The sequence below is a fragment of the Henningerozyma blattae genome, chromosome 4, assembly GCF_000315915.1.
Source record: "Henningerozyma blattae CBS 6284 chromosome 4, complete genome".
NCBI lineage: Eukaryota > Fungi > Ascomycota > Saccharomycetes > Saccharomycetales > Saccharomycetaceae > Henningerozyma > Henningerozyma blattae.
Genome location: NC_020188.1, coordinates 1252307 through 1271918, shown reverse-complemented (window position 1 = coordinate 1271918; position 19612 = coordinate 1252307). Strand labels below are relative to the sequence as shown.

The 19612-nt window shown below is 33.1% G+C and overlaps 8 protein-coding genes and 3 non-coding genes across 11 annotated transcripts; 5 read left to right on the top strand and 6 right to left on the bottom strand.

Annotated features, from left to right (window-relative positions):
- Positions 1-950: 950 nt before the first annotated feature.
- TBLA0D05140 (uncharacterized protein) lies at positions 951-2906 on the top strand (the record flags this gene model as incomplete). Its single annotated transcript, XM_004180478.1, has 1 exon — positions 951-2906. The coding sequence occupies one exon, from the start codon at positions 951-953 to the stop codon at positions 2904-2906; it is 1956 nt and encodes a 651-aa protein (XP_004180526.1).
- A 283-nt stretch (positions 2907-3189) lies between these two features.
- On the top strand, positions 3190-3570 carry SHG1 (Shg1p; the record flags this gene model as incomplete). The annotated part of the gene is made up of 1 exon (XM_004180477.1): positions 3190-3570. One exon carries the CDS (start codon positions 3190-3192, stop codon positions 3568-3570), a length of 381 nt encoding a protein of 126 aa, XP_004180525.1.
- Positions 3571-3646: 76 nt separating this feature from the next.
- POP4 (RNase P/RNase MRP complex subunit) lies at positions 3647-4486 on the bottom strand (the record flags this gene model as incomplete). Its single annotated transcript, XM_004180476.1, has 1 exon — positions 3647-4486. The coding sequence occupies one exon, from the start codon at positions 4484-4486 to the stop codon at positions 3647-3649; it is 840 nt and encodes a 279-aa protein (XP_004180524.1).
- A 500-nt stretch (positions 4487-4986) lies between these two features.
- TBLA0Dtrna3S lies at positions 4987-5087 on the top strand. Its single transcript is given in 2 exon segments — positions 4987-5024; positions 5042-5087. It is a non-coding gene; the product is annotated as a tRNA-Ser (tRNA).
- A 774-nt stretch (positions 5088-5861) lies between these two features.
- On the top strand, positions 5862-6509 carry IGD1 (Igd1p; the record flags this gene model as incomplete). Its single annotated transcript, XM_004180475.1, has 1 exon — positions 5862-6509. The coding sequence occupies one exon, from the start codon at positions 5862-5864 to the stop codon at positions 6507-6509; it is 648 nt and encodes a 215-aa protein (XP_004180523.1).
- A 404-nt stretch (positions 6510-6913) lies between these two features.
- On the bottom strand, positions 6914-6984 carry TBLA0Dtrna4G. Its single transcript has one exon. It is a non-coding gene; the product is annotated as a tRNA-Gly (tRNA).
- Positions 6985-6988: 4 nt separating this feature from the next.
- Positions 6989-7061, bottom strand: TBLA0Dtrna4A. Its single transcript has one exon. It is a non-coding gene; the product is annotated as a tRNA-Ala (tRNA).
- A 1229-nt stretch (positions 7062-8290) lies between these two features.
- Positions 8291-11491, top strand: TBLA0D05090 (uncharacterized protein; the record flags this gene model as incomplete). The annotated part of the gene is made up of 1 exon (XM_004180474.1): positions 8291-11491. The coding sequence occupies one exon, from the start codon at positions 8291-8293 to the stop codon at positions 11489-11491; it is 3201 nt and encodes a 1066-aa protein (XP_004180522.1).
- Positions 11492-11739: 248 nt separating this feature from the next.
- On the bottom strand, positions 11740-12648 carry ECO1 (Eco1p; the record flags this gene model as incomplete). The annotated part of the gene is made up of 1 exon (XM_004180473.1): positions 11740-12648. The coding sequence occupies one exon, from the start codon at positions 12646-12648 to the stop codon at positions 11740-11742; it is 909 nt and encodes a 302-aa protein (XP_004180521.1).
- A 299-nt stretch (positions 12649-12947) lies between these two features.
- DIS3 (exosome catalytic subunit DIS3) lies at positions 12948-15941 on the bottom strand (the record flags this gene model as incomplete). Its single annotated transcript, XM_004180472.1, has 1 exon — positions 12948-15941. One exon carries the CDS (start codon positions 15939-15941, stop codon positions 12948-12950), a length of 2994 nt encoding a protein of 997 aa, XP_004180520.1.
- Positions 15942-17244: 1303 nt separating this feature from the next.
- On the bottom strand, positions 17245-18507 carry TBLA0D05060 (phosphatase PAP2 family protein; the record flags this gene model as incomplete). The annotated part of the gene is made up of 1 exon (XM_004180471.1): positions 17245-18507. One exon carries the CDS (start codon positions 18505-18507, stop codon positions 17245-17247), a length of 1263 nt encoding a protein of 420 aa, XP_004180519.1.
- Between the last annotated feature and the right edge of the window lie 1105 nt (positions 18508-19612).

Below are 19612 nucleotides of genomic sequence, written 5' to 3'. Positions count from 1 at the left end.
GGGGCAGACAGACGGCGGCCGGAGTTGGCGCCGGCAAGAGTGTGCCAGGGCCGTGCAGTATATATACGAGGAGGTGACCCGGAGGGTGGGCGCGGATTCAGGGGCGCAGCCGGGTGGCACTGTGGTGTCAGGGTGTTTCCCGGGAGTTTCCCGGATGTTTCCCGGGCCGGACTGGCCGGGCGGGGCGTGGTCAATCGGCGGTGGCGTGGATGCGTCAGGGCGTTTCCCGGGTGTTTCCCGGGTGTTTCCCGGACCGTGCGCATGCCGTGCGCCGCACTCTATTTGACTTTAAGCTTATTGGCGGTTTTGCGCGGCTTCCGCTTCGGGCATCGACCCGCGGATCTAATGTCGCAACAGGAATGCCGCACGTGCGCGGCGTTTCTTTTTCTGGCCCAGCCCGCTTGCCCTAACTTTTTCCAGATCTCTTCTGGTCGGGACCGCGTATATAAGCGCGTCGGATTGCAGAGGGGAGAGTTGTGGCATATGCAGGACCACAATGCAGCATGGCCACGTCCAATGGAGTGTCAGAAGACGCTTCTTGCACGTGCTGCGCACGTGCGCGCACTGTTCTTTCGTCTGTGATGATTCAAATAATGCATAGTTCAACTGATATGCCAACGTTTGGTAGAGTGAAGAAAAAAATCATCGAATTTAGTCTTTCGCTCCTATCTGAGACATCTGTGTTTGCTTGCGCTTGCCTTGCGCTTGCGCTTGCTCTTGCCCTGCTCTTGCCCTGCCTTACATGTTCTTGCATCACGTGCGCGTCTCGCTTCCGTATTGGGTCTTGGCTTTGCAAATTTCAATTTCGCTTCCGATGTTTTTCCAGTTCTTTACATAATACTTGAAAAGATATATACGTATAAACTTTTGCAAAGATAGGTATAAACTTTTGCATCTGTCGCATCCGTCGCAACCTCCACCATCAATTGATCATCCACAACACCTCCACCATGTCAAACACTCGCGTGTCTTCTCTCAATTCAACAAACTACTCAGACCTCCTCAACTCAGCCCGGATCAAAAAAGTACTGGACTCGGATATAGCCATCAACGCCCTCCTGCTAAGACTCAAACAATCCCTTCTATCGTGTGAAGAATTCATCAAGTACCTCAGGAAAAAACATCTCTTCGAACAGGACAACGTCGACGAACTCTCCAAGCAATTCAAACACTTCTTCACCTCCAATTCAAACACCCAAACCACCATGTATAAATCCATCCATCAAATCCTCGCCTTCGATGGCAAGCTGTCCAATTCCAAACAATCCTACATCAAATCCATAATCAAAATCTACGACGAATTGAACTCTTTGCTATTGTCCATCACTAAATTGAGGAAATCCATCAAAGACAATTCCAAGAAATTGGAAAAAGACGTTTCCGACTCAATCCACATCGCTGAAAAGGCCAAGTCAAGATACATCTCCCTGTGTCAGGATTGGGACAAGTTGAAAATGACCGACCCAACAAAGACCAAATTGACTCTGAGAGGTTCCAAGACCACCAAGGAACAAGAAGAAGATCTCTTACGCAAGATCGACGCCGCCGATTTGGATTACAAGCAAAAAGTAGACCATTCCAATTCCTTAAGAGACAAGTTCCTCCATACCGAAAGACCCAAAATCGTCAAGGAATTGAAAAATTTAATCCTGGAATTCGACACCGCAATGTCCATCCAATTACAAAAATATTCCATCCAAACTGAAAATTTCATTCTTAATATGGGCTTGATCGTCTCGCCTGTCGAAGTCGACAAATCCTTGAAATCGATCGCCTTCTCCATCGATATCAACAACGATTTATACCAATTCTTAAACAAATACAACAGTAAACAAAACATGAAAAATAACGTTCTAGTAAATAAAAACTTGATCCCTGTCCCTTATAAAAAACATCCATCCATGGGCGGCTCCTCCTCCTCCTCCTCAGCCTCCCTACCGTCCACTACCAATAGGAAAATCACTTCAAGAAACCCTTCATCTGCAAGTTCCAAGAAAAATTTCTCAAACATCGATCCCTTAAATACAACTTCCACAATCTCAAGTCCATCTTTAGCCTCCACCACTACTTTTGCAAATTCCTCTTTACCAAACACCCCTCTTACAACCACCTCACCTTCCAAAAACATTCTCACTTCCTCCTCCTCCTCATTCGCACAACAATCATCATTAATTACTTCTCCAACTATCACATCTCCTTCAACAAGATTACCAAGTACAACAACTTTTACTTCATTAAATGATTCCATCAATACAAATCAAAATACAATCGCCACTTCCACCACGGGTTCCAATAAAAATTTCGAAACATTCGGTGTACCTTTAACTTCTCTCATACAAAGTGAAGATGATATGGTCCCCATCATCGTACGTCAATGTATTTATATCATCGATGAATTCGGTATAAACATTGAAGGGATTTATAGAAAATCAGCAAACGTCCTTGAAGTTAATAAATTAAAAGATATGATCAATAAGGATCCTTCCAATATCCCTTCCTTGTTATTACCTTCCAAAGATTATCATGATTCCGATATTCATCTTGTCGCTTCATTGTTTAAATTGTTTTTCGCATCTTTACCTGATACTCTCATACCTTCAGAAATTATACCTGAATTAAAAATTTGTATTTCTATTGAAGATTTCGATACAAGGAAAAATTATATGCATGGATTGATTTATAAATTCCCAGATGCTCAATATTGGACTTTAAGAGCTTTACTTTTCCATTTGAAAAATATTGCTAAAAATTCAAATCAAAATAAAATGAATGAAAAAGCTCTAAGTATTATTTGGGGACCCACTGTCATACCTTCAAATGATGATGATCCAACAGATGTCAATTTCCAAATTAATAACATGCAAGTTTTATTAGATGTTACAGAACAAGCTTTTGAACCAGAATAAATTTATACTTTCTCTTTATTGTAATTTTAAATATATATATATATATATATATATACTCATCGCAATGCGGTTACTACCTACTAGGTTGTATTTTTTCTTAGTTTTTTTTGTTTTTTTTTTTTTTTTTTTTCTTTTATTTTTCTATTTTTCATATATATATATATATATATACCATTGTATTTAAATTTTATCCTTATATGTATTTGTATTAACCGAAAGAAAAAAATAAAACCTTTCTCTCTCTCTCTTTCATCAGAAGATCTCGTTAAAGTAAACTCCCATTATGGATAAACAAAATATAGACCCTGCTCAACAATTGGTGATCGATTTTAAAAGACAAGGTCATTTCGATAAATTGAAAAACCAAATCTTATCAAACAATATAGAAAATGATCAAAACATTCAAGATTTAATTAAATTGAAAATCATTGAAATTGTAAATCAAATGGTATCAAAAGATGAATCTTTGATTTTTAAAAATAGAGGTATAAATTCAGCTCTCATAGAATCAAAAATTATTAAAGATGATTATAAATTATTACAAAATAATGAAACTGAAAATGATTCAACAAAAAATATTGATTTAAATAAATTTATTAATGATTCTTTAAATGATTCAACATTATATGATGAAATTTTACAAATTTTAAATTCAATGGATTAAATTTGTGTATGTACAATTCAAAGTAATACATAGACATATTATGATCATCGCCCCCGCCCCCTTTTTTTTTTGAGGCTCAATTTTGAACATAATATAACATATCATCACATCTACGACTTTTAAACTTCCTACCAGCACGATCACTACTTCTATATTTAAAACGATCACCTAGTATAGTATATTGCAAATAATAGTCTTCTTTGATTGGAATCTCAAATTTGAAAATCGTACCTTTCTTTGGTATACATTTAATTTCATCCATCATTTTACCTTTGGTAATAATTATAAAACTCTTTTGTGCATCCCATAATATTATCCCTTCCATATTAATTAGATTTTTATTTTTACTTTTAGTAACATGAATCTTACAACCATTAAAGTCAGCCATAGATAATTTCACTAATGAATTATTTCCTCCCGATATTTGAAACTTATCAATATTTGGAATTTCTTGCGGAATATTTAAAATTTCTTTAATATAATTTACCCATAATTCTTCATACATTGGTTTAATCTTCTCATAATTCGGTAGATTATTATATAATTCAACATGAGTCTTTTTCAAATAAGTTTCTAATTCTAATCGATCTTGAATTTTTTCATCTTTTATAATTTTTTTAATTTGTAAATTGGTTTTTTCACAAGTATTAATATATTCTTTTAATGATTTTTTAGAATTCTTATTAATCTGTTTATAATTTTCATGATTTTCCTTATGGAATATTTTAGAATTTTCAATTTTTTCAACACTTAATTTATTTTGCTTTTTTTTCTTTCTTAATTTAATAAATAATCCACCATCTGTGGGGATAATTAAAAGTTTTTCATTAAATCTTTTATCATCAAAGGGTTTATTTGGATCATCAAAATTCCTACTAAATAAATAATCTTTTATAAATGTTTGTGTTTTATCCATGGTAAACGTGCTCGTACTATACAGTTGTTGTGTTTTATTCCTATTTACTTTTAATGTTGACTTATTTCTTTTTTTTCTTATTTCTTTTTTTTTTCTATCTCATATACCTCATCGCTTCAAATATTTTTAGATTTTTTTTTTATATTTTTTATAAAATCAAGCAACTTTACTATGATTTATATATTCAAATTTGGATACTTATTTTGTAATAAGCAAATCTTTGAAAAATAATATCTAATTGAAATCATTCATGGTATAATTGCATATCACGTGGTTTGTGTTGATGATAAATCTTACTCTTGATTAAAATTTCTAGGAGCTTACAAGCCCTAACTAAATCAGAGACGTTCGAGTCAACATGTTGCGACGCGTAAACTCGCTTTATATACTGAATAAGATAAGTAACTTATAGTTATAAGTAACTTATAGTTATAAGAATAATCAGAGTTATAGTCATCTGTAAAATACTAGCCAGATCACTATACCACAAAATCAATTCAGTCCCAGTGGCCGAGTGGTTAAGGCGATGCCCTGCTATCTATTGAAAGTTGCAATTAGGCATTGGGTTTTACCTGCGCAGGTTCGAATCCTGTCTGTGACGCTTTATTTTTTTCTTGACCGAACCCGTATCACGTGATACAACAGGAACCTACGTAATCCGGAAAACTATTGTGTCTCCGGGCTACACCGACCACAAATCTGCATTTCATTACATGTGTTTATACGCTTGTTTTTGACTACTTTACCTATATTATCTCCATTGTCGTGTGCCTTTTATGGAGAAAATCATCCTCTGTTGAAACTTTATTGGTTATTCTGCGTGATCTTTCCTTCCTTAACTCACGCGCACACACACTCACACACACTGATATACTCCTATTCCAACAAACGACATTCAACCCATAGACAACATACCGTCACACCTTACTTTCCTTAACCTTGTTGTAGGACCAATCAGTGTGACCCAACACAACAAAACTTGAATATGTCACCTTACTTTTCATAGGCGCCACAAAATACGGGGCACCCATTTACTGACGCGGCCACCCCACACTGCGCCGCTATCTGTGGGGTGTGTGGAGTCTGACGCGGGGGTATTTGCTCTCCGCGGCGGCAGGGCCAAATGTATATAAGCAGAACGAGTGGACAGATTCGGGACAGCCATTGTTTGCAGGAACTTTTTGGCATTGGGTTCCTGGGATCTGAAATTTTATTTAAGATCATTTAAAATTCATTCAAGACCATTTGATATATCTGGCTAAAGATAACTGGATTCTTCTAAGTGCTTGCACAAATACATTCATTTGATTATAGCTAACACATAATATAAATAAAACAAACATAAAAACATTAAAACTAAAAAAACCAACCAAAAATGACCACAAAGACCCCAATCAATGATTTCATCAATTTACAAGAACCTCCCAAGCCTAAGGATAATGGTTCAATGGTGGATGCTGTGGAGATGGATATGATGATGTTCAACAGAATGCCTATTTTTAATGAGGATAGTAATGAACTTCCAAGAAATTATCAGCAATCGTCGTCCTCTTCTAATGGCTCCATGGATAGAAGGGATGTCAACTTGCAACGTCGTCAATCTACAAATTATATAGATGCCTTGAATTCTAGAAAAAATTCCATCTCCAACATCAATACTAAGTTGCAAAACACTCTTGATTCCCAGGATAGATCCAAAGAGAGTCCCATTGATGAGAGTAAAAGACATTATAGAAACAGAAGACAGAGCAGTGTTCCATCTATGAACCTACAAGACACTTGCCATGAACGTTATATGACTACAAACCTATTGAATGATAGTCAAACCTCTTTGGAAGAGGAAAAACCACAATTTAAAGACTCCTTCATGCATGAAGATACTGGACGTACGCTAACCGACCAAGCAAGGGGTAGGCAACAAGATATTCATGTTAAAAACAATAATCATTACAGAAAGCCAAGTTTCCAGTATGAGGATTTCAAAAAAGATATGTATCAACGTTCGAATATGTTCCAAGATTAATATTGTTTTTTCTATGTATTATGATATATAAGCAAAAAAACACAAAAAGAGACTTATATAGTTTAATATTGATTTGACCTGTGGTTTTTTTCCAAAAACTGAGAAAAAACGAACAAAAAAGCAAACAAACTAAAAAGTATTACCAATTTTCATTTATATTTATTTACATATATTTTGTGACACTTTTCGGCCAAATTTATTACTCGGATGGGATAATATTATATTAGTAACTTGCCATTAAAAAAATTAGGAATATGTAAAAATTTTTTACCAAATAAAGAAAACATATTTCAAATAAAAATTACAACACAATTCTATTTCATTTGACAAAATATTCTTGCTCGTTTAAGTACGAAATTCCCCAGTCACGTGACACCCCAGAATTCGGCCAAAAAAAATTAAACTGCGCAAGCCCGGAATCGAACCGGGGGCCCAACGATGGCAACGTTGGATTTTACCACTAAACCACTTGCGCTAACTGGACGAGTCCGGAGTCGAACCGAAGACCTCTCCCATGCTAAGGGAGCGCGCTACCAACTACGCCACACGCCCATATGTTTTTGTTAAACTTTCTATAGTGGTCTGACTAGTATTTTACAGATGACTATAACCCTGATTATTCTTATAACTACAACTTACTGCTGGAATATGATTATATCATTTTCTATTAAGTGGTAAAAGACTTTTATCACGTGACTTATTATTTAAAATGTGTTTTTCTTTTTATATCGAAAAACACTATTTAAGAAATATATTCATTTTAGTTATAGTATTTTTCTATATATTTCTAAATAAAATAATCGTCTTTACATCTTAAACACTGTATAACAATGTCTAACTCTCTTGAATCCCAGTAGTTTCCCGATTAAAACTTAATTTGTTCTAATATTCCAAATACTAGCACAATCATACTTACCCTCCAGTACTATTTGTTCAATATATTATCGTAGCCGCTAATTCAATTGTGTCTCTCGGGTGCAAGTATTTTCAAACTAAATAATTTCAACACTACTTTCAATATTATTTACTTCTTTACCTAACTATTTAATTTAGCTTACTCTCCTAGGCTTATAGAATTTTTTAGAAAAAAAAAATGTAAAATACATGTGAAAATCCGTGCCACAATTATTAGAAGAAAATTGTAGAACATAAATGAATAAACTCCTCAATTAATTATAAGGAGCATTTCCTTGTTATTTAAAAAACAACAACAAAAAAACAACATAATGACGTATTCTTAATATATTTGTACTCCGCATTTTTTTTTAATTAAAAAAAAGCCTATGTTTCCTATTTTTCACATTCTTTTGATGACATAATCGCTCGATGAATAAGTATTATACCACAAAGTAAAAATACATATGGAAATTATACATAGAAATTTCGAAACTCAAAAAATATTTTATTGAAATTACGAAAAAAAAAAAACATCTTAGAAAGAACTAATAGAAATATTACTCCAAGAGAATTGATTCTATATGAGTAACCATTATTAAATAAAATTCTATTATATTTTTCGAGTTTGAAATAACTATTCAACTTGTGAAATTTTTAAAAGAACAAAAATAAAAAAAATATATTTAAACAAGTCAAAAATTTAAGCAAATCGTTGATATCTATATGTTTTAATTAATTAAGTATTATTTCAGTATATAATTTACACTTTCTAAAGAAATTAATTTCTTTTAATTGCTAGTAACGTCATAATTACTGCATTGCATTACTTAAATTTATAATATAATAGCTATATTTAACAAAGAAAAAAATTAGCTCAAAAAAAAATGATATTTAATATTTTATTTTCTATCTTCTTTAACATTTTTATTATTTTACAATATCTGCAGGTGGTCAGTGGGTTGAAATCACAAAATAAAACAAACAATCTATACCAAATATTAATAGATAACAATGATAATTCATATTATGATTCAACAAATCAAATATTAGGCACAAAACAATTCACTAAACAGCATGCTTATTCAAGACAACCTTATGTAGCTAATGGTTATATTGGTTCTAGAATTCCAAATGTAGGATTTGGTTATGCTTTAGATACAATTAATCTATGGGCTGCAAATTCAAGTGTAGAAGGTGCTTTAAATAATGGTTGGCCATTAAGAAATCATAGATATGCTGGTTCATTTGTTTCAGATTTTTTTTCACAACAAGAAAAATTAACCTCAACAAATTTTCCTGAATTAGATGAAGTTGGTTACTCTACGGTAATTGCTTCAATCCCAGAATGGACAAACATTAAAATAATATTATCTGTAAATGGTACTGACCATTTAATTTCACCAGAAGCATTAATTGATGAAAATAACATGTCAAATTATTTCCAAAATATGTCAATGTCTAACGGTGTGGTAACTACATCATTTAATTATTTAAATGATCTAGTTAATATCAAAACTGAGGTATTTGCCCATAGAGAGATTTCGTATTTAGGTATCCTATCATTAAATGTTACATTGTTGAATCCAAATGAGTATATGATGGATCAAATTGATATTCAAGTTGTCGATATCTTGGATTTTAACTCCTCTCATAGAACAGTTCTCAATGAATATGGATATGATCTGAAAAACGGTGCAATTTTTATGAGTGTTTCACCAGAAAATACCGATGATTCAGTTGCATCTCTATATTCAACACTTCAGATTGAAAATGACATAGAATATAATACTGCATATTCTAAGATTAATGAAAAGATCGAGCACTCATTATCATGCAAAATAGATTTAAATAATCCAACCATTATATTCAATAAATTTGTTGGGATTATTTCAACCGAGTATGGTAATGATGCTGATTTTAATTCAACATTTAAAATGGCTAAATCATCAATACTTGACCTGAGCTTGAATTATACTCAATTATATGATTCAAATTATGTTGCATGGAAGAAATTGCTTGAGAATACTGACCTAAGTATTCCAGGTGACTCTTTACTTGATATGACTGCTAAGTCATCAATATTTCATCTATTGTCTAATACAAGATCCAAAAATGTAGCTGATAATAGAGGATTGCCGGTATCTGTTAGTGGTTTATCATCGGATTCCTATGGCGGCATGGTATTTTGGGATTCTGATTTATGGATCCAACCTTCTTTATTGCCATTTTTCCCAAAAATATCAAACAAAATGATCAATTATAGGAATGCGACACATGAGCAAGCTAAAATCAATGCTAATAGTTATGGCTATGACGGTGCTTTATATCCGTGGACTTCAGGTAAATTTGCAAACTGTACTTCGACTGGTCCATGTTTTGATTATGAATACCATATTAATATTGATATTGCTTTAGCAGCTATTTCCTTGTATATGTCTGGGGGTGGTGATGAAGACTATCTACGTTACACTGCCTGGCCAATTGTTAATGATGCTGCAAAATTTTTCAGTGAGTATGTTCAATATAACGAAACTTCTGGAATGTACGTAACTCAAAATATGACTGATCCAGACGAATTTGCTGACTTTATTGATAATGGTGCCTTTACAAATGCTGGTATTAGAAGTCTTTTAAAATGGGCTACTGATATTGGACATCATTTGAATGAAACAATAGATGAAAATTGGATGGAAATTTCTAAAAACCTCTATATTCCAAAAGCAGACACAAATATAACTTTAGAATATACTGGAATGAACAGTACGACAAAGGTAAAGCAAGCTGATGTTGCTCTGATGGTGTATCCTCTGGGATTCATCACTGATGAATCAAATTTAAATGATGCTGTCAAGGATTTATTTTATTATTCTGAACACCAATCAGCAGCTGGACCTGCAATGACATTTCCTGTATTTGTTGCCGCTGCTTCAAGCCTGTTGAATCATGGAACCTCTTCTGAAAGCTACCTTTATAAATCGGTAATACCATTTCTAAGAGGTCCATTTGCTCAGTTTAGTGAGCAAGCAGATGATGATTTTATGAAGAATGGTGAAACACAACCTGCATTTCCATTTCTTACTGCACATGGTGGATTCTTACAAAGTATTCTATTTGGGTTAACAGGTATTAGGTATTCATATGAGATGAATACCCAAACCAATAAAATAGAACGATTTTTGAGATTCGATCCAATCAAATTAGAGTTGCTAAATGGTGGGTTACATATTCAAGGGTTTCATTTTCTGGGTCAAACGCTAGATATCAGTACTGATGACGATTTCGGGTATATTAAACATAAAAATGGTACTCAAAATATTAGAATTAAAGTACCAACTAGAAATTATTTCAGTGATGAAGTAGACATTTTCACTAGAAATAATAAGACTAGTAATTTTGAAAAGAGAACAATTGGGAATGAATTCTTCGGCAGAGAAGAGGAAAAATCCAAATCCTATTCAAATGGGACTTTTATCACATTGGAACCTGGAGAAGAAGTAAAAATACCATTGTTTAAACCTTTAAAAAATATACCTAGTAATCTAGCTGAAGGAAAACAGGTAGCAAATCTGACGGAAGGTGTTCCAGGGGATGTACCATTTTCACTCGTTGATGGAAATAATTACACACATTGGCAACCAGCTAATAAAAGCAGCATTAGCAGAGTTATTATTGATCTGGGAGCATACAATAGCAGTAACATATCTGGTGGTCAAATTTTATGGGGTAGTCGTCCTGCAAAATATTTCTCAATTTCAGTCATACCAAGTGTCTTCAATTTTACCACTAAGGTACAAATGAATAAAATAATTGAAGAGGAATCCATTTCAGTTATTGACAACCAAGTGGTACTACCTTCGAAACCTTTTTATGCAGAAATTGTGGAAGATTCAATCATTGACCTATTGCCAAGTAACGTGACTAATTTCGAGTTTAATTTTAAAAATATTAATGAGAAATATCCCAATCACTCTAATATTTCTAACTTGATCAGGTATGTTTTGTTTAGCTTCGAAGGAACGTATGACAATGATACGGAGGTTACAGGAGCAACTGTAAAGGAAATATCTATCATTAGTTCTGATTGATCTCTGTTTGTTTATTAAAATGTTTATTTAGTCCACCAAATTTGGAGTATATAATAGTTTAATAGCTTTATATTTTAATAACAATTGAAGAAGCGCTGATTTATAAGACAATATTGATTTTACTTGCAAAATCAGCAAATATAAATTTTTGCGACTTTAGAACACAAAAAAAACCGTAAATTATCAACAGTTCGCCACTAAAATCAGAAGCATATTAGAATAAAAGTGACTAAATGTAATCTTAAGCATTAAATATAGCACGGTATTAAAAGTTTACCTGATTTATGTTTCACGCTGTTATATTTTAAAGCCAATTTCCCACCCATCTCTGTTGGCTGACTCCATGCTAAATTCCATTTTTCTAGCTCTATACTTGCTTCTTTTGTTCGTACCAATGTGTTCAATCTTGCTGCCTCTAACAATTTTGCCGCAATGCCTTTTCCTCGTTGATTTTTGCAAACCCATATTCTAGATATGCCTAATTTAAAGTATGGAAAAACATTTTCAACAATAACTTTGCTATCTGAAATCATCCATCTGCCTCTCTTGCAATTTAAGTCCAAAATTTCAATTGTAGTAATACCAACCAATTTATTATCTTTAATGTAACCAAACGCTTTACCGTTACCTGAAGGAGTGCTCCAAAAATCATTTTCATCATGTGGGGCATTCAGTTCATTATTAACAAGTTCCATAAGCTGAGTAGCGGCCCGTATCTCACTATTAAAAGTCTTTCGTATCTCTACAATGTACTCCTTTTTCATACGAGTGTCTGTTTTCAGTAATATATTATTGCCCTTTTTGGGAGAGGTAATGCTACTAGTTGGTGGAGTAAGAAAATATTTGTCTAAAGTATTTGCTTTATTTTTCTTAATGTTATCTGTGATATTGTGTATATCGTTGCATTTGCTATGATTTGTTATTATTTCACCCCAGCTCTTGTTCCAGTTACGTCCATTCAAAGATAAATCGTGGAACTTTTTATGATTATTTAAATCTATGGCTGAATCTTTATTATATACCATATTACAATTATAACATCTTTCAAAAATATTTTTGGAATTTTTGGAATTTATTCGTAGAGATGACTGGATATATTTTTTCCTCAAGCTATTGTTCATTGTAGAGTTTAATTTCTTAGAATTAGTTGAAGACATTCCTAAATGTCATACATACACGTGTGTGTATTATTTTTTCCTAGAGCTCCCTAATACAAAAAAATATCAGCGTTATTATATCTTTCTGGTGATGACCATGCTTTATTATAAAAAGTTCATTTTCGCGTTATTAGTTGACGCGTCCTTATCTCACTTAGGAGTTTCATAACCACCGAAAGTATGTAATATTAAAAGCAATAATATATGGTGGAATTAAAAGATAATGTACAATATTTATTAGTATAGAATGGATATCTATAAATGAGTATTATATGGGATATTTAAAATTATTTAGTAGATCATTTCAATAATAATGCAGCTTTACGTTTACTTGTAACAGGATCTAGAACGGATTTGACATATACATCAACTTTATCAAATACAAATACCTCTCTCTTCTTACCAGTCTCGTTATCAGTAAAAGTTAATTTAAATTCAACTTCATCGAAAGCGGAAGAGTCTGGATCCTTAGTCATGTTTTCTATTCTAATTAGACCTTCAACACCGAATCTTGGTACCAGAACAACAATACCATTATTTAAAACTTTAATTACATAACCAGTTTCAACAGATTCATTATTTCTCATTACTTGGCCAACATAATATTCAATACTTGCTCTACCAGCAAATTGGGCATTTCTGTGTCTTTTATTAATATTTCTACAGATCATGTCCATCTTATTCTTATCTCTATGGGATAGGTCTAACGGTTCATAGCCAATAGCACCTGCCAATTGTCTGTGGGCAACAACATCACAGTAACGTCTAATAGGCGATGTGAAATGAGTATAGATATCAACAGCTAAACCGTAATGACGGAATTCAGAATATGAGTAAGCACCAGAATAGAAATATTGAGCTGCCATCATACAACGAGTAGACATAATACGTATTAAAGTATTGAAATATGGATCCTTTGGATCAACACAACGATCTAAAGAATCTGCTAATGCCTTAGATGACTCTAACGAGATAGTCATTTGTTTTCTTTGGTGTAGCATTTCATTTAATGTTTCAAAATTGGTAGATGGTGGTACACCATGTCTTCTAAGCATTGCTGTTTGTGGGAAAGATTCAAAGATTTTTCTCGCAACAGAAATATTAGCTAGCAACATAAACTCTTCAACCAACGAATTAGTAGCCAATAATTTTTTAATTTCAACTTCATTTGGATCTGAGGTTTCACTATCCATGTGAACTTTAACTTCAGGAGAGGCCAAATTCAAAGCACCAGCATCTAATCTCTTTTGCTTTAATTTGATAGATAATTTTAAAAGAGCTCTCATGCCTTGAGTTAATTCATCTGTTTGAGACTTATCATCAATTCTAATTTGAGCTTGTTCGTACGAAAATGCTTCCCTAGATCTGATAACTGATTTTGTAAAGTTGACATCTACAATATTAGCATTATCATCTAATTCCCATAATACTGAAAAGGCATATCTATCAACGTATGGCTTTAAAGAACATAAATCAGTACCTAATAACAATGGTAACATATCAATACGTTTATCGACTAAATAAACAGAGGTACCTCTTGACGCACCTTCTGCATCTAAAGGAGTATTAGGTTTTACAAAATGAGTGACATCAGCAATATGAACACCAACTTCCCAATTACCATTTGGCAACTTCTTAGCATGTAATGCGTCATCAATATCAACACATCCTGGTGGATCAATACTACAGATTAACTTATCTCTTAAATCTTTTCTTCTTGCTAATTGTGGATCTTTAGCTAAGGCATCAGAAGAGGTAAGATCAGATGGTACTTTCCATTCATGACCTTCAGAAGGTAAACAGTCCAAGACTTTCTTGGAGAAAGGTCTATATTCAACGTCATGTTCTAATAATAAACTTTCTGTTTCAGCTTGGACAGATTCAACTTCACCTAAATCTCTAACAAAATGACCTAAAGGATATTTATGATTTGCAGGCCATGAATCTACAGATATGACAATTCTTCTACCTACTAATTCCTTTGCACGTCTTGTACGGATTCTAATCTTAGGTAAAGATTTGTCCATCAAAAGGACGAAAACATTTTGACTACCGCTTGAAACTTGGGTGTCAATAGAATTTGGAGCAATTTGGCCCACGTATTGTCTCCAGGATCTTCTTGGAATAGCTACAATTCTAGCTGTAGGTTGTATTTTATTTGATTTTTGGGCTAGAATGGCATCCTTGGCTAATAATCTACGTTGTTTATCAGACATAATTAAATTTCCATTATTTTCATTACTTTCGTCATCATCATCATCTGGATTATCATTAACATTGAAATGTTCAGCATCCATAACAATAGATGAAGGAGCTTTCCATTCTGATTGTGGTAATAATTCTACCACAACTTGGTCACCATTAAACGCTCTATTTAAATTTTTTTGGCCAACCACTAAAACTGGCTTTGAAAAAGTAGATAAATTAACAGAACCTTCTAAGAAATTATATTCTGATATTTGGATATTACCTTGATATAGTACACCATTTTTAATCCCACCCATAATCCTTGAAGTTGAGTAATATTCAGGGAAAGTGAATTCTGATTTAGCTTCTTTATCATTAACATTAATGGAACTGACTTCAAGATTTGGAATGGAGTCCTTAATCTCATCTACATTGGGTAATAAATCCACATATTCTAGTAAACTTAGTGCTATAATATTAGAGTCTACTGGATTTTTGGTTGCATCTCTATTTAATCTATCGTTGGAAACTAAGATAGTATTAATATTTTGTTTTTTCAAATGTTTGCAATACCATTCACAAGTCTTTCTAATAGCTCTATCATTTCTATCATTGATAGATTCATTATTTAATCTTTCCACAAAAGTATTTTCATTAAATTCGTTGTGAAAAATAATAAATCTTTTCTTTTCATCACTATCTCTACATAGTGTTCTTAATCTTGTATAAACAGGGTAAGATTTATTTCTAACTTCATCTAATACGATTTGTGGAATGATCACATCGAAAAAACAGTTTGGATTTTCTAACAGATCTATAGCTTGTAAAACAATATTCGTATCTAAAACAACATAATGCTTGCCGATTTTCTCAATTGATTGAGGATCCTCTGATAAAACGAAGTTTGGTAATTCATTTTTAGCATTGGGAACAACGATATCTAAACATTTTGTACATGCCTTTGATGAACATGGAATATCACTACGTAAATAATGTTCTCTTACAATTTTAGTAGCACCACCATTCCTTGAACGAACAAATACCTTTTGAGTAACTGCTAAACCTTCAGAAAGTCTCTTTCTATTGGAAACAATTGCTTGAGACATGATCCTGGATTTTTTCTAGATTTTTAATTGTTTATTATTGAAGAAAATTGAAATTATATTACTATAAAGTTAAATGATTATGTATCTGATTTAAATTAATCATGTACAAACTGTATTGCTTGCTCATCACTATAACGTTTTTGAAAAAAAAAAGTAAAAGTAAAAGTGAAAATTGTAGTTAGTTCGTCCGGAGTGAGATAGCGCGTGCTGAACAGAAGTTTAAAATTAATGAAATATAATTTACTATTAAGACTATACAATAAAAGATCACTAGATAATTTTTTTATTACTATTAATATTATTTTATTAATTATATGTTAGCATTAGGAAATCAAACTTTTCAATAATTGTGTGGATAGAATGCATTAGTTATATAATTTTGAGTTACAAAATTGGCAAGTAAAAAAAAAAATGGGTGCCTCATAATGATGGTAATGAAAGCTGGATCACAAACACCAATGAATGCGATAAAAAAATGTTTATTTCTTTTCCCTTTCCCTTTTTTCTTTTTAATGGAAAGAATGCACATACAGTTGAAATATATATATATTATTATTATTATGTATATGTGGATGAAGAATGCGAAAATCCTATTCTTGACCATGCATGGAAGATCTTGATTTTTTTTTTCATTTTTTTTTTAAATATTAAGCATTCCTACTTTTTTTATTTTATTATCATTATATATTTTTTTAGGAATACAGATCATGTAAATTAACTTAGTACAATGCTATTGTAATTAATTAAAAGAACTCGTAAGAAAAGAAATGTTAGATGAAATTGGAATGGAATAATATTGAGCAATAGGATAAAAAAAATAAAATAAAATAAAAAAAAATGAAAAAAAATACTAGATTGGTAAGAAGTATACTCTATCAGGCGAATCATTAGCAGTATAATCGACGATTGTTGGATGATGGGATAGCTGAGAAGCTTGCTGGAAGTTGTTTTTTTCGGTTTAAAAAGCAAATATTCTTGGTTGGATGAGGATGAGAAAATATATAGATAAGAAAAATTTGTAACGAAATAAAATGGAAATAACAAATGTAAAATAACGTAAAAAAAAAAACTAAACGTGGGAGGAAAGAATTAAGGCAAAAATATAAAATACAATTAGAAATAGAACAGGAGAAAGAAAAAGGAGGTGGAAAAAAGATAGTGGAAATACGTTTCGTATTGATTTTGCTTTTTTAGGGAGGGGAGGGTATCATTTGTTCTTTTTTTGTTTTTCTCTTAATCATTCAACAGATATTTCCTTGGGGTTTGATTATGATACTGATATCAATATTGCAAATGTCAATACTTAATCAAAGGTATTATTTGAAGAAGGAGTGTAACTTTTCTCCTTTGAGGAGTTAAAGTCAGAAGAAGGTGGTGTAGTTAAATTGGAAAGGCTGACATTTTCAATATCAATATCATCATCCAAACCTAGAGGATATTCATTACTGGAGCTATTGTATTCAATATTATTTGAAGAGGTTCTTGTAGCACCGCTTGCACTTCCAGTATATGACCCAGTAGCATAGGACGATAAAGGATCATTTCTAACAGTATCAAACTTTTCTAGAATACCATAAGACCATCTACAAAAACAATCAGGGTCGATCAATGGTAATTGGTTATATTTTGTATATTGAAAGATGACAAATGACATTACTGACCCTGCCATTAGATCTACAAAATAATGATGGGTTAAATACATGGTAGCCCACCATAACCAACAAACATAGAAGATGAATAATGGTCTTAGCTTAGGGAAACAATAAGAAAAGAATAAGGCTTCCATGGTAGCACAACCTGAATGTAAGGATGGGAAGGCACCAAAAATGACAGACGAGTTTGAAAATGCTGGAGTATACAAATCGATATGGAATAATTTATCAATTCTAGCCAAACCACCTGGAGATCCATGCATACCGTAATGGGCAGGCTCTAGCCCGTAAAGGATCTTATACCAAGGAGGAGCAGCAGGGAATAAGTTTTGAATCATCACACCAAACAGATTCAAATAGCCGAATGCAAAGGCGTAACCGTTTAAAAGAGTTGGAGGAGCAAAAAGAAATAAGACGATTGCAACAACAAATGGAGCACCGAAATGGCAGATCCCGTAAGGTAGCCAAGCCAAGATATCGAGAAAGGAGTTTGTTGTTGTTGCTAAAATGTCACTTAAGTTGTCTCCGTAAAGAATTGTTTCGATAGTTGGTAATACTTTGACAGTAATCTTTGGTCTCTTTTCTGCAGGGAAATAAGATGAAGTGAAGTATAGAGCCAACCAAGTCAAAATTGGTAAAGCATTAAAGAAAAATTGCGAAGTTAATGGGATAGAAAAGAGAAGGAATAATAGGAAATAAGCTGCTATCTTATATAGCCATGGAGCTGGATTTGTAATAAAGACAAAGAGTAAGACAGAAGAGAGAAATCCATAATGGAAGATATCTTTTATTGTTGGGTTATAGTGTTTCAATTTTCTCCAGTTAATGTTTGGATCCAATCTTGTGTCTAAGTCTGCTAATGCAGAGTTTGCTGGTCTATCTGAAAGAAACCATTTTCTGAAGAGTGTTGCCATGATGTGTGAGAGTATATATACACTTGAGAAGTTAACTTGCGCCTTGGGATGCGCTTGTGCAGAGGAACTTTGTATTATAGAATAGCCCGGTCTTGGACTGGAAGAGAAGACCTAAAAAAAAAAAGAGACTGAGGTCTGTCTAAGTGATAATGTTATGGAATAGGACAACGGAAGAGCTGTTACGAAGTAATATTATTATTATAATTATTATTACAGCGTGGAAGTTGTTTTAAAGTTATCGATGTTAAAAATGCGACTTGTTTTTATTTCTCTTAAAAACTTGAAAATACGGAAAAACTAAAAATAAGAAATGTTTTATTGTTATTTAATATTTTTCCTTTATTTTTTATTTATTGAAAATGGCAAAAATTGACCCGTGGGGGTTAAACGCGACACAGTGAAATGACAGAGAAGAAAGGGAGCGCCAGTAAAGGAATGCCAATAAAAGGGTGCCAGTAAAGGGTGTCAGAAAAAAAAGAAAAAAAAAAGGGTGTCAATGAAACAGGGAGCCAGTAAAACAAAGTGCCAGTAAAATAGGAGTCACTAAAAGAGAGACAACAGGATAGACACGTGGATATTTATCCGGCTGTATGTTTGAATTGGCAATGCAAAGACAGAATACAGCGTGCAGATGTAGAAGCACGACAGTATGACGAGAGATAGACGATGGAAAGACGTATGTTTGTATCAGAAGAGAAGGGTCCCAAAGACGTAGATACAAAGAGAAGAGCTCGTTTATATATATGCCTGTGTTTGCTTAAGACCTTGAAGGCTCAGGGGTGTTTATCATACATTATGGTGTTTATCATTGAAACGAACTAAACTAAACAAAGAGAAAGGAAACCTACGTATTGTTATTCTTGTTGTGAATATTATCAGCCTACCGTGTTTCCTATTACGGTACGTTGGTCCTGACATCTGTAATAGGGGGGTATCGCCTCCTATTTTGAAACGGCGCTACCAATATTTCGGCTTGTGAGGTGTTAATATGAGCCGAGCTGGTATTGACGTAAAATCAAGGCTATTTAAAGGGGTCCGGAGAAGACTCGTTGATAGTATCGTTTCCTGTTCCATTAAAGAGAATGTAGGTAAGAAGAGGGAAGAG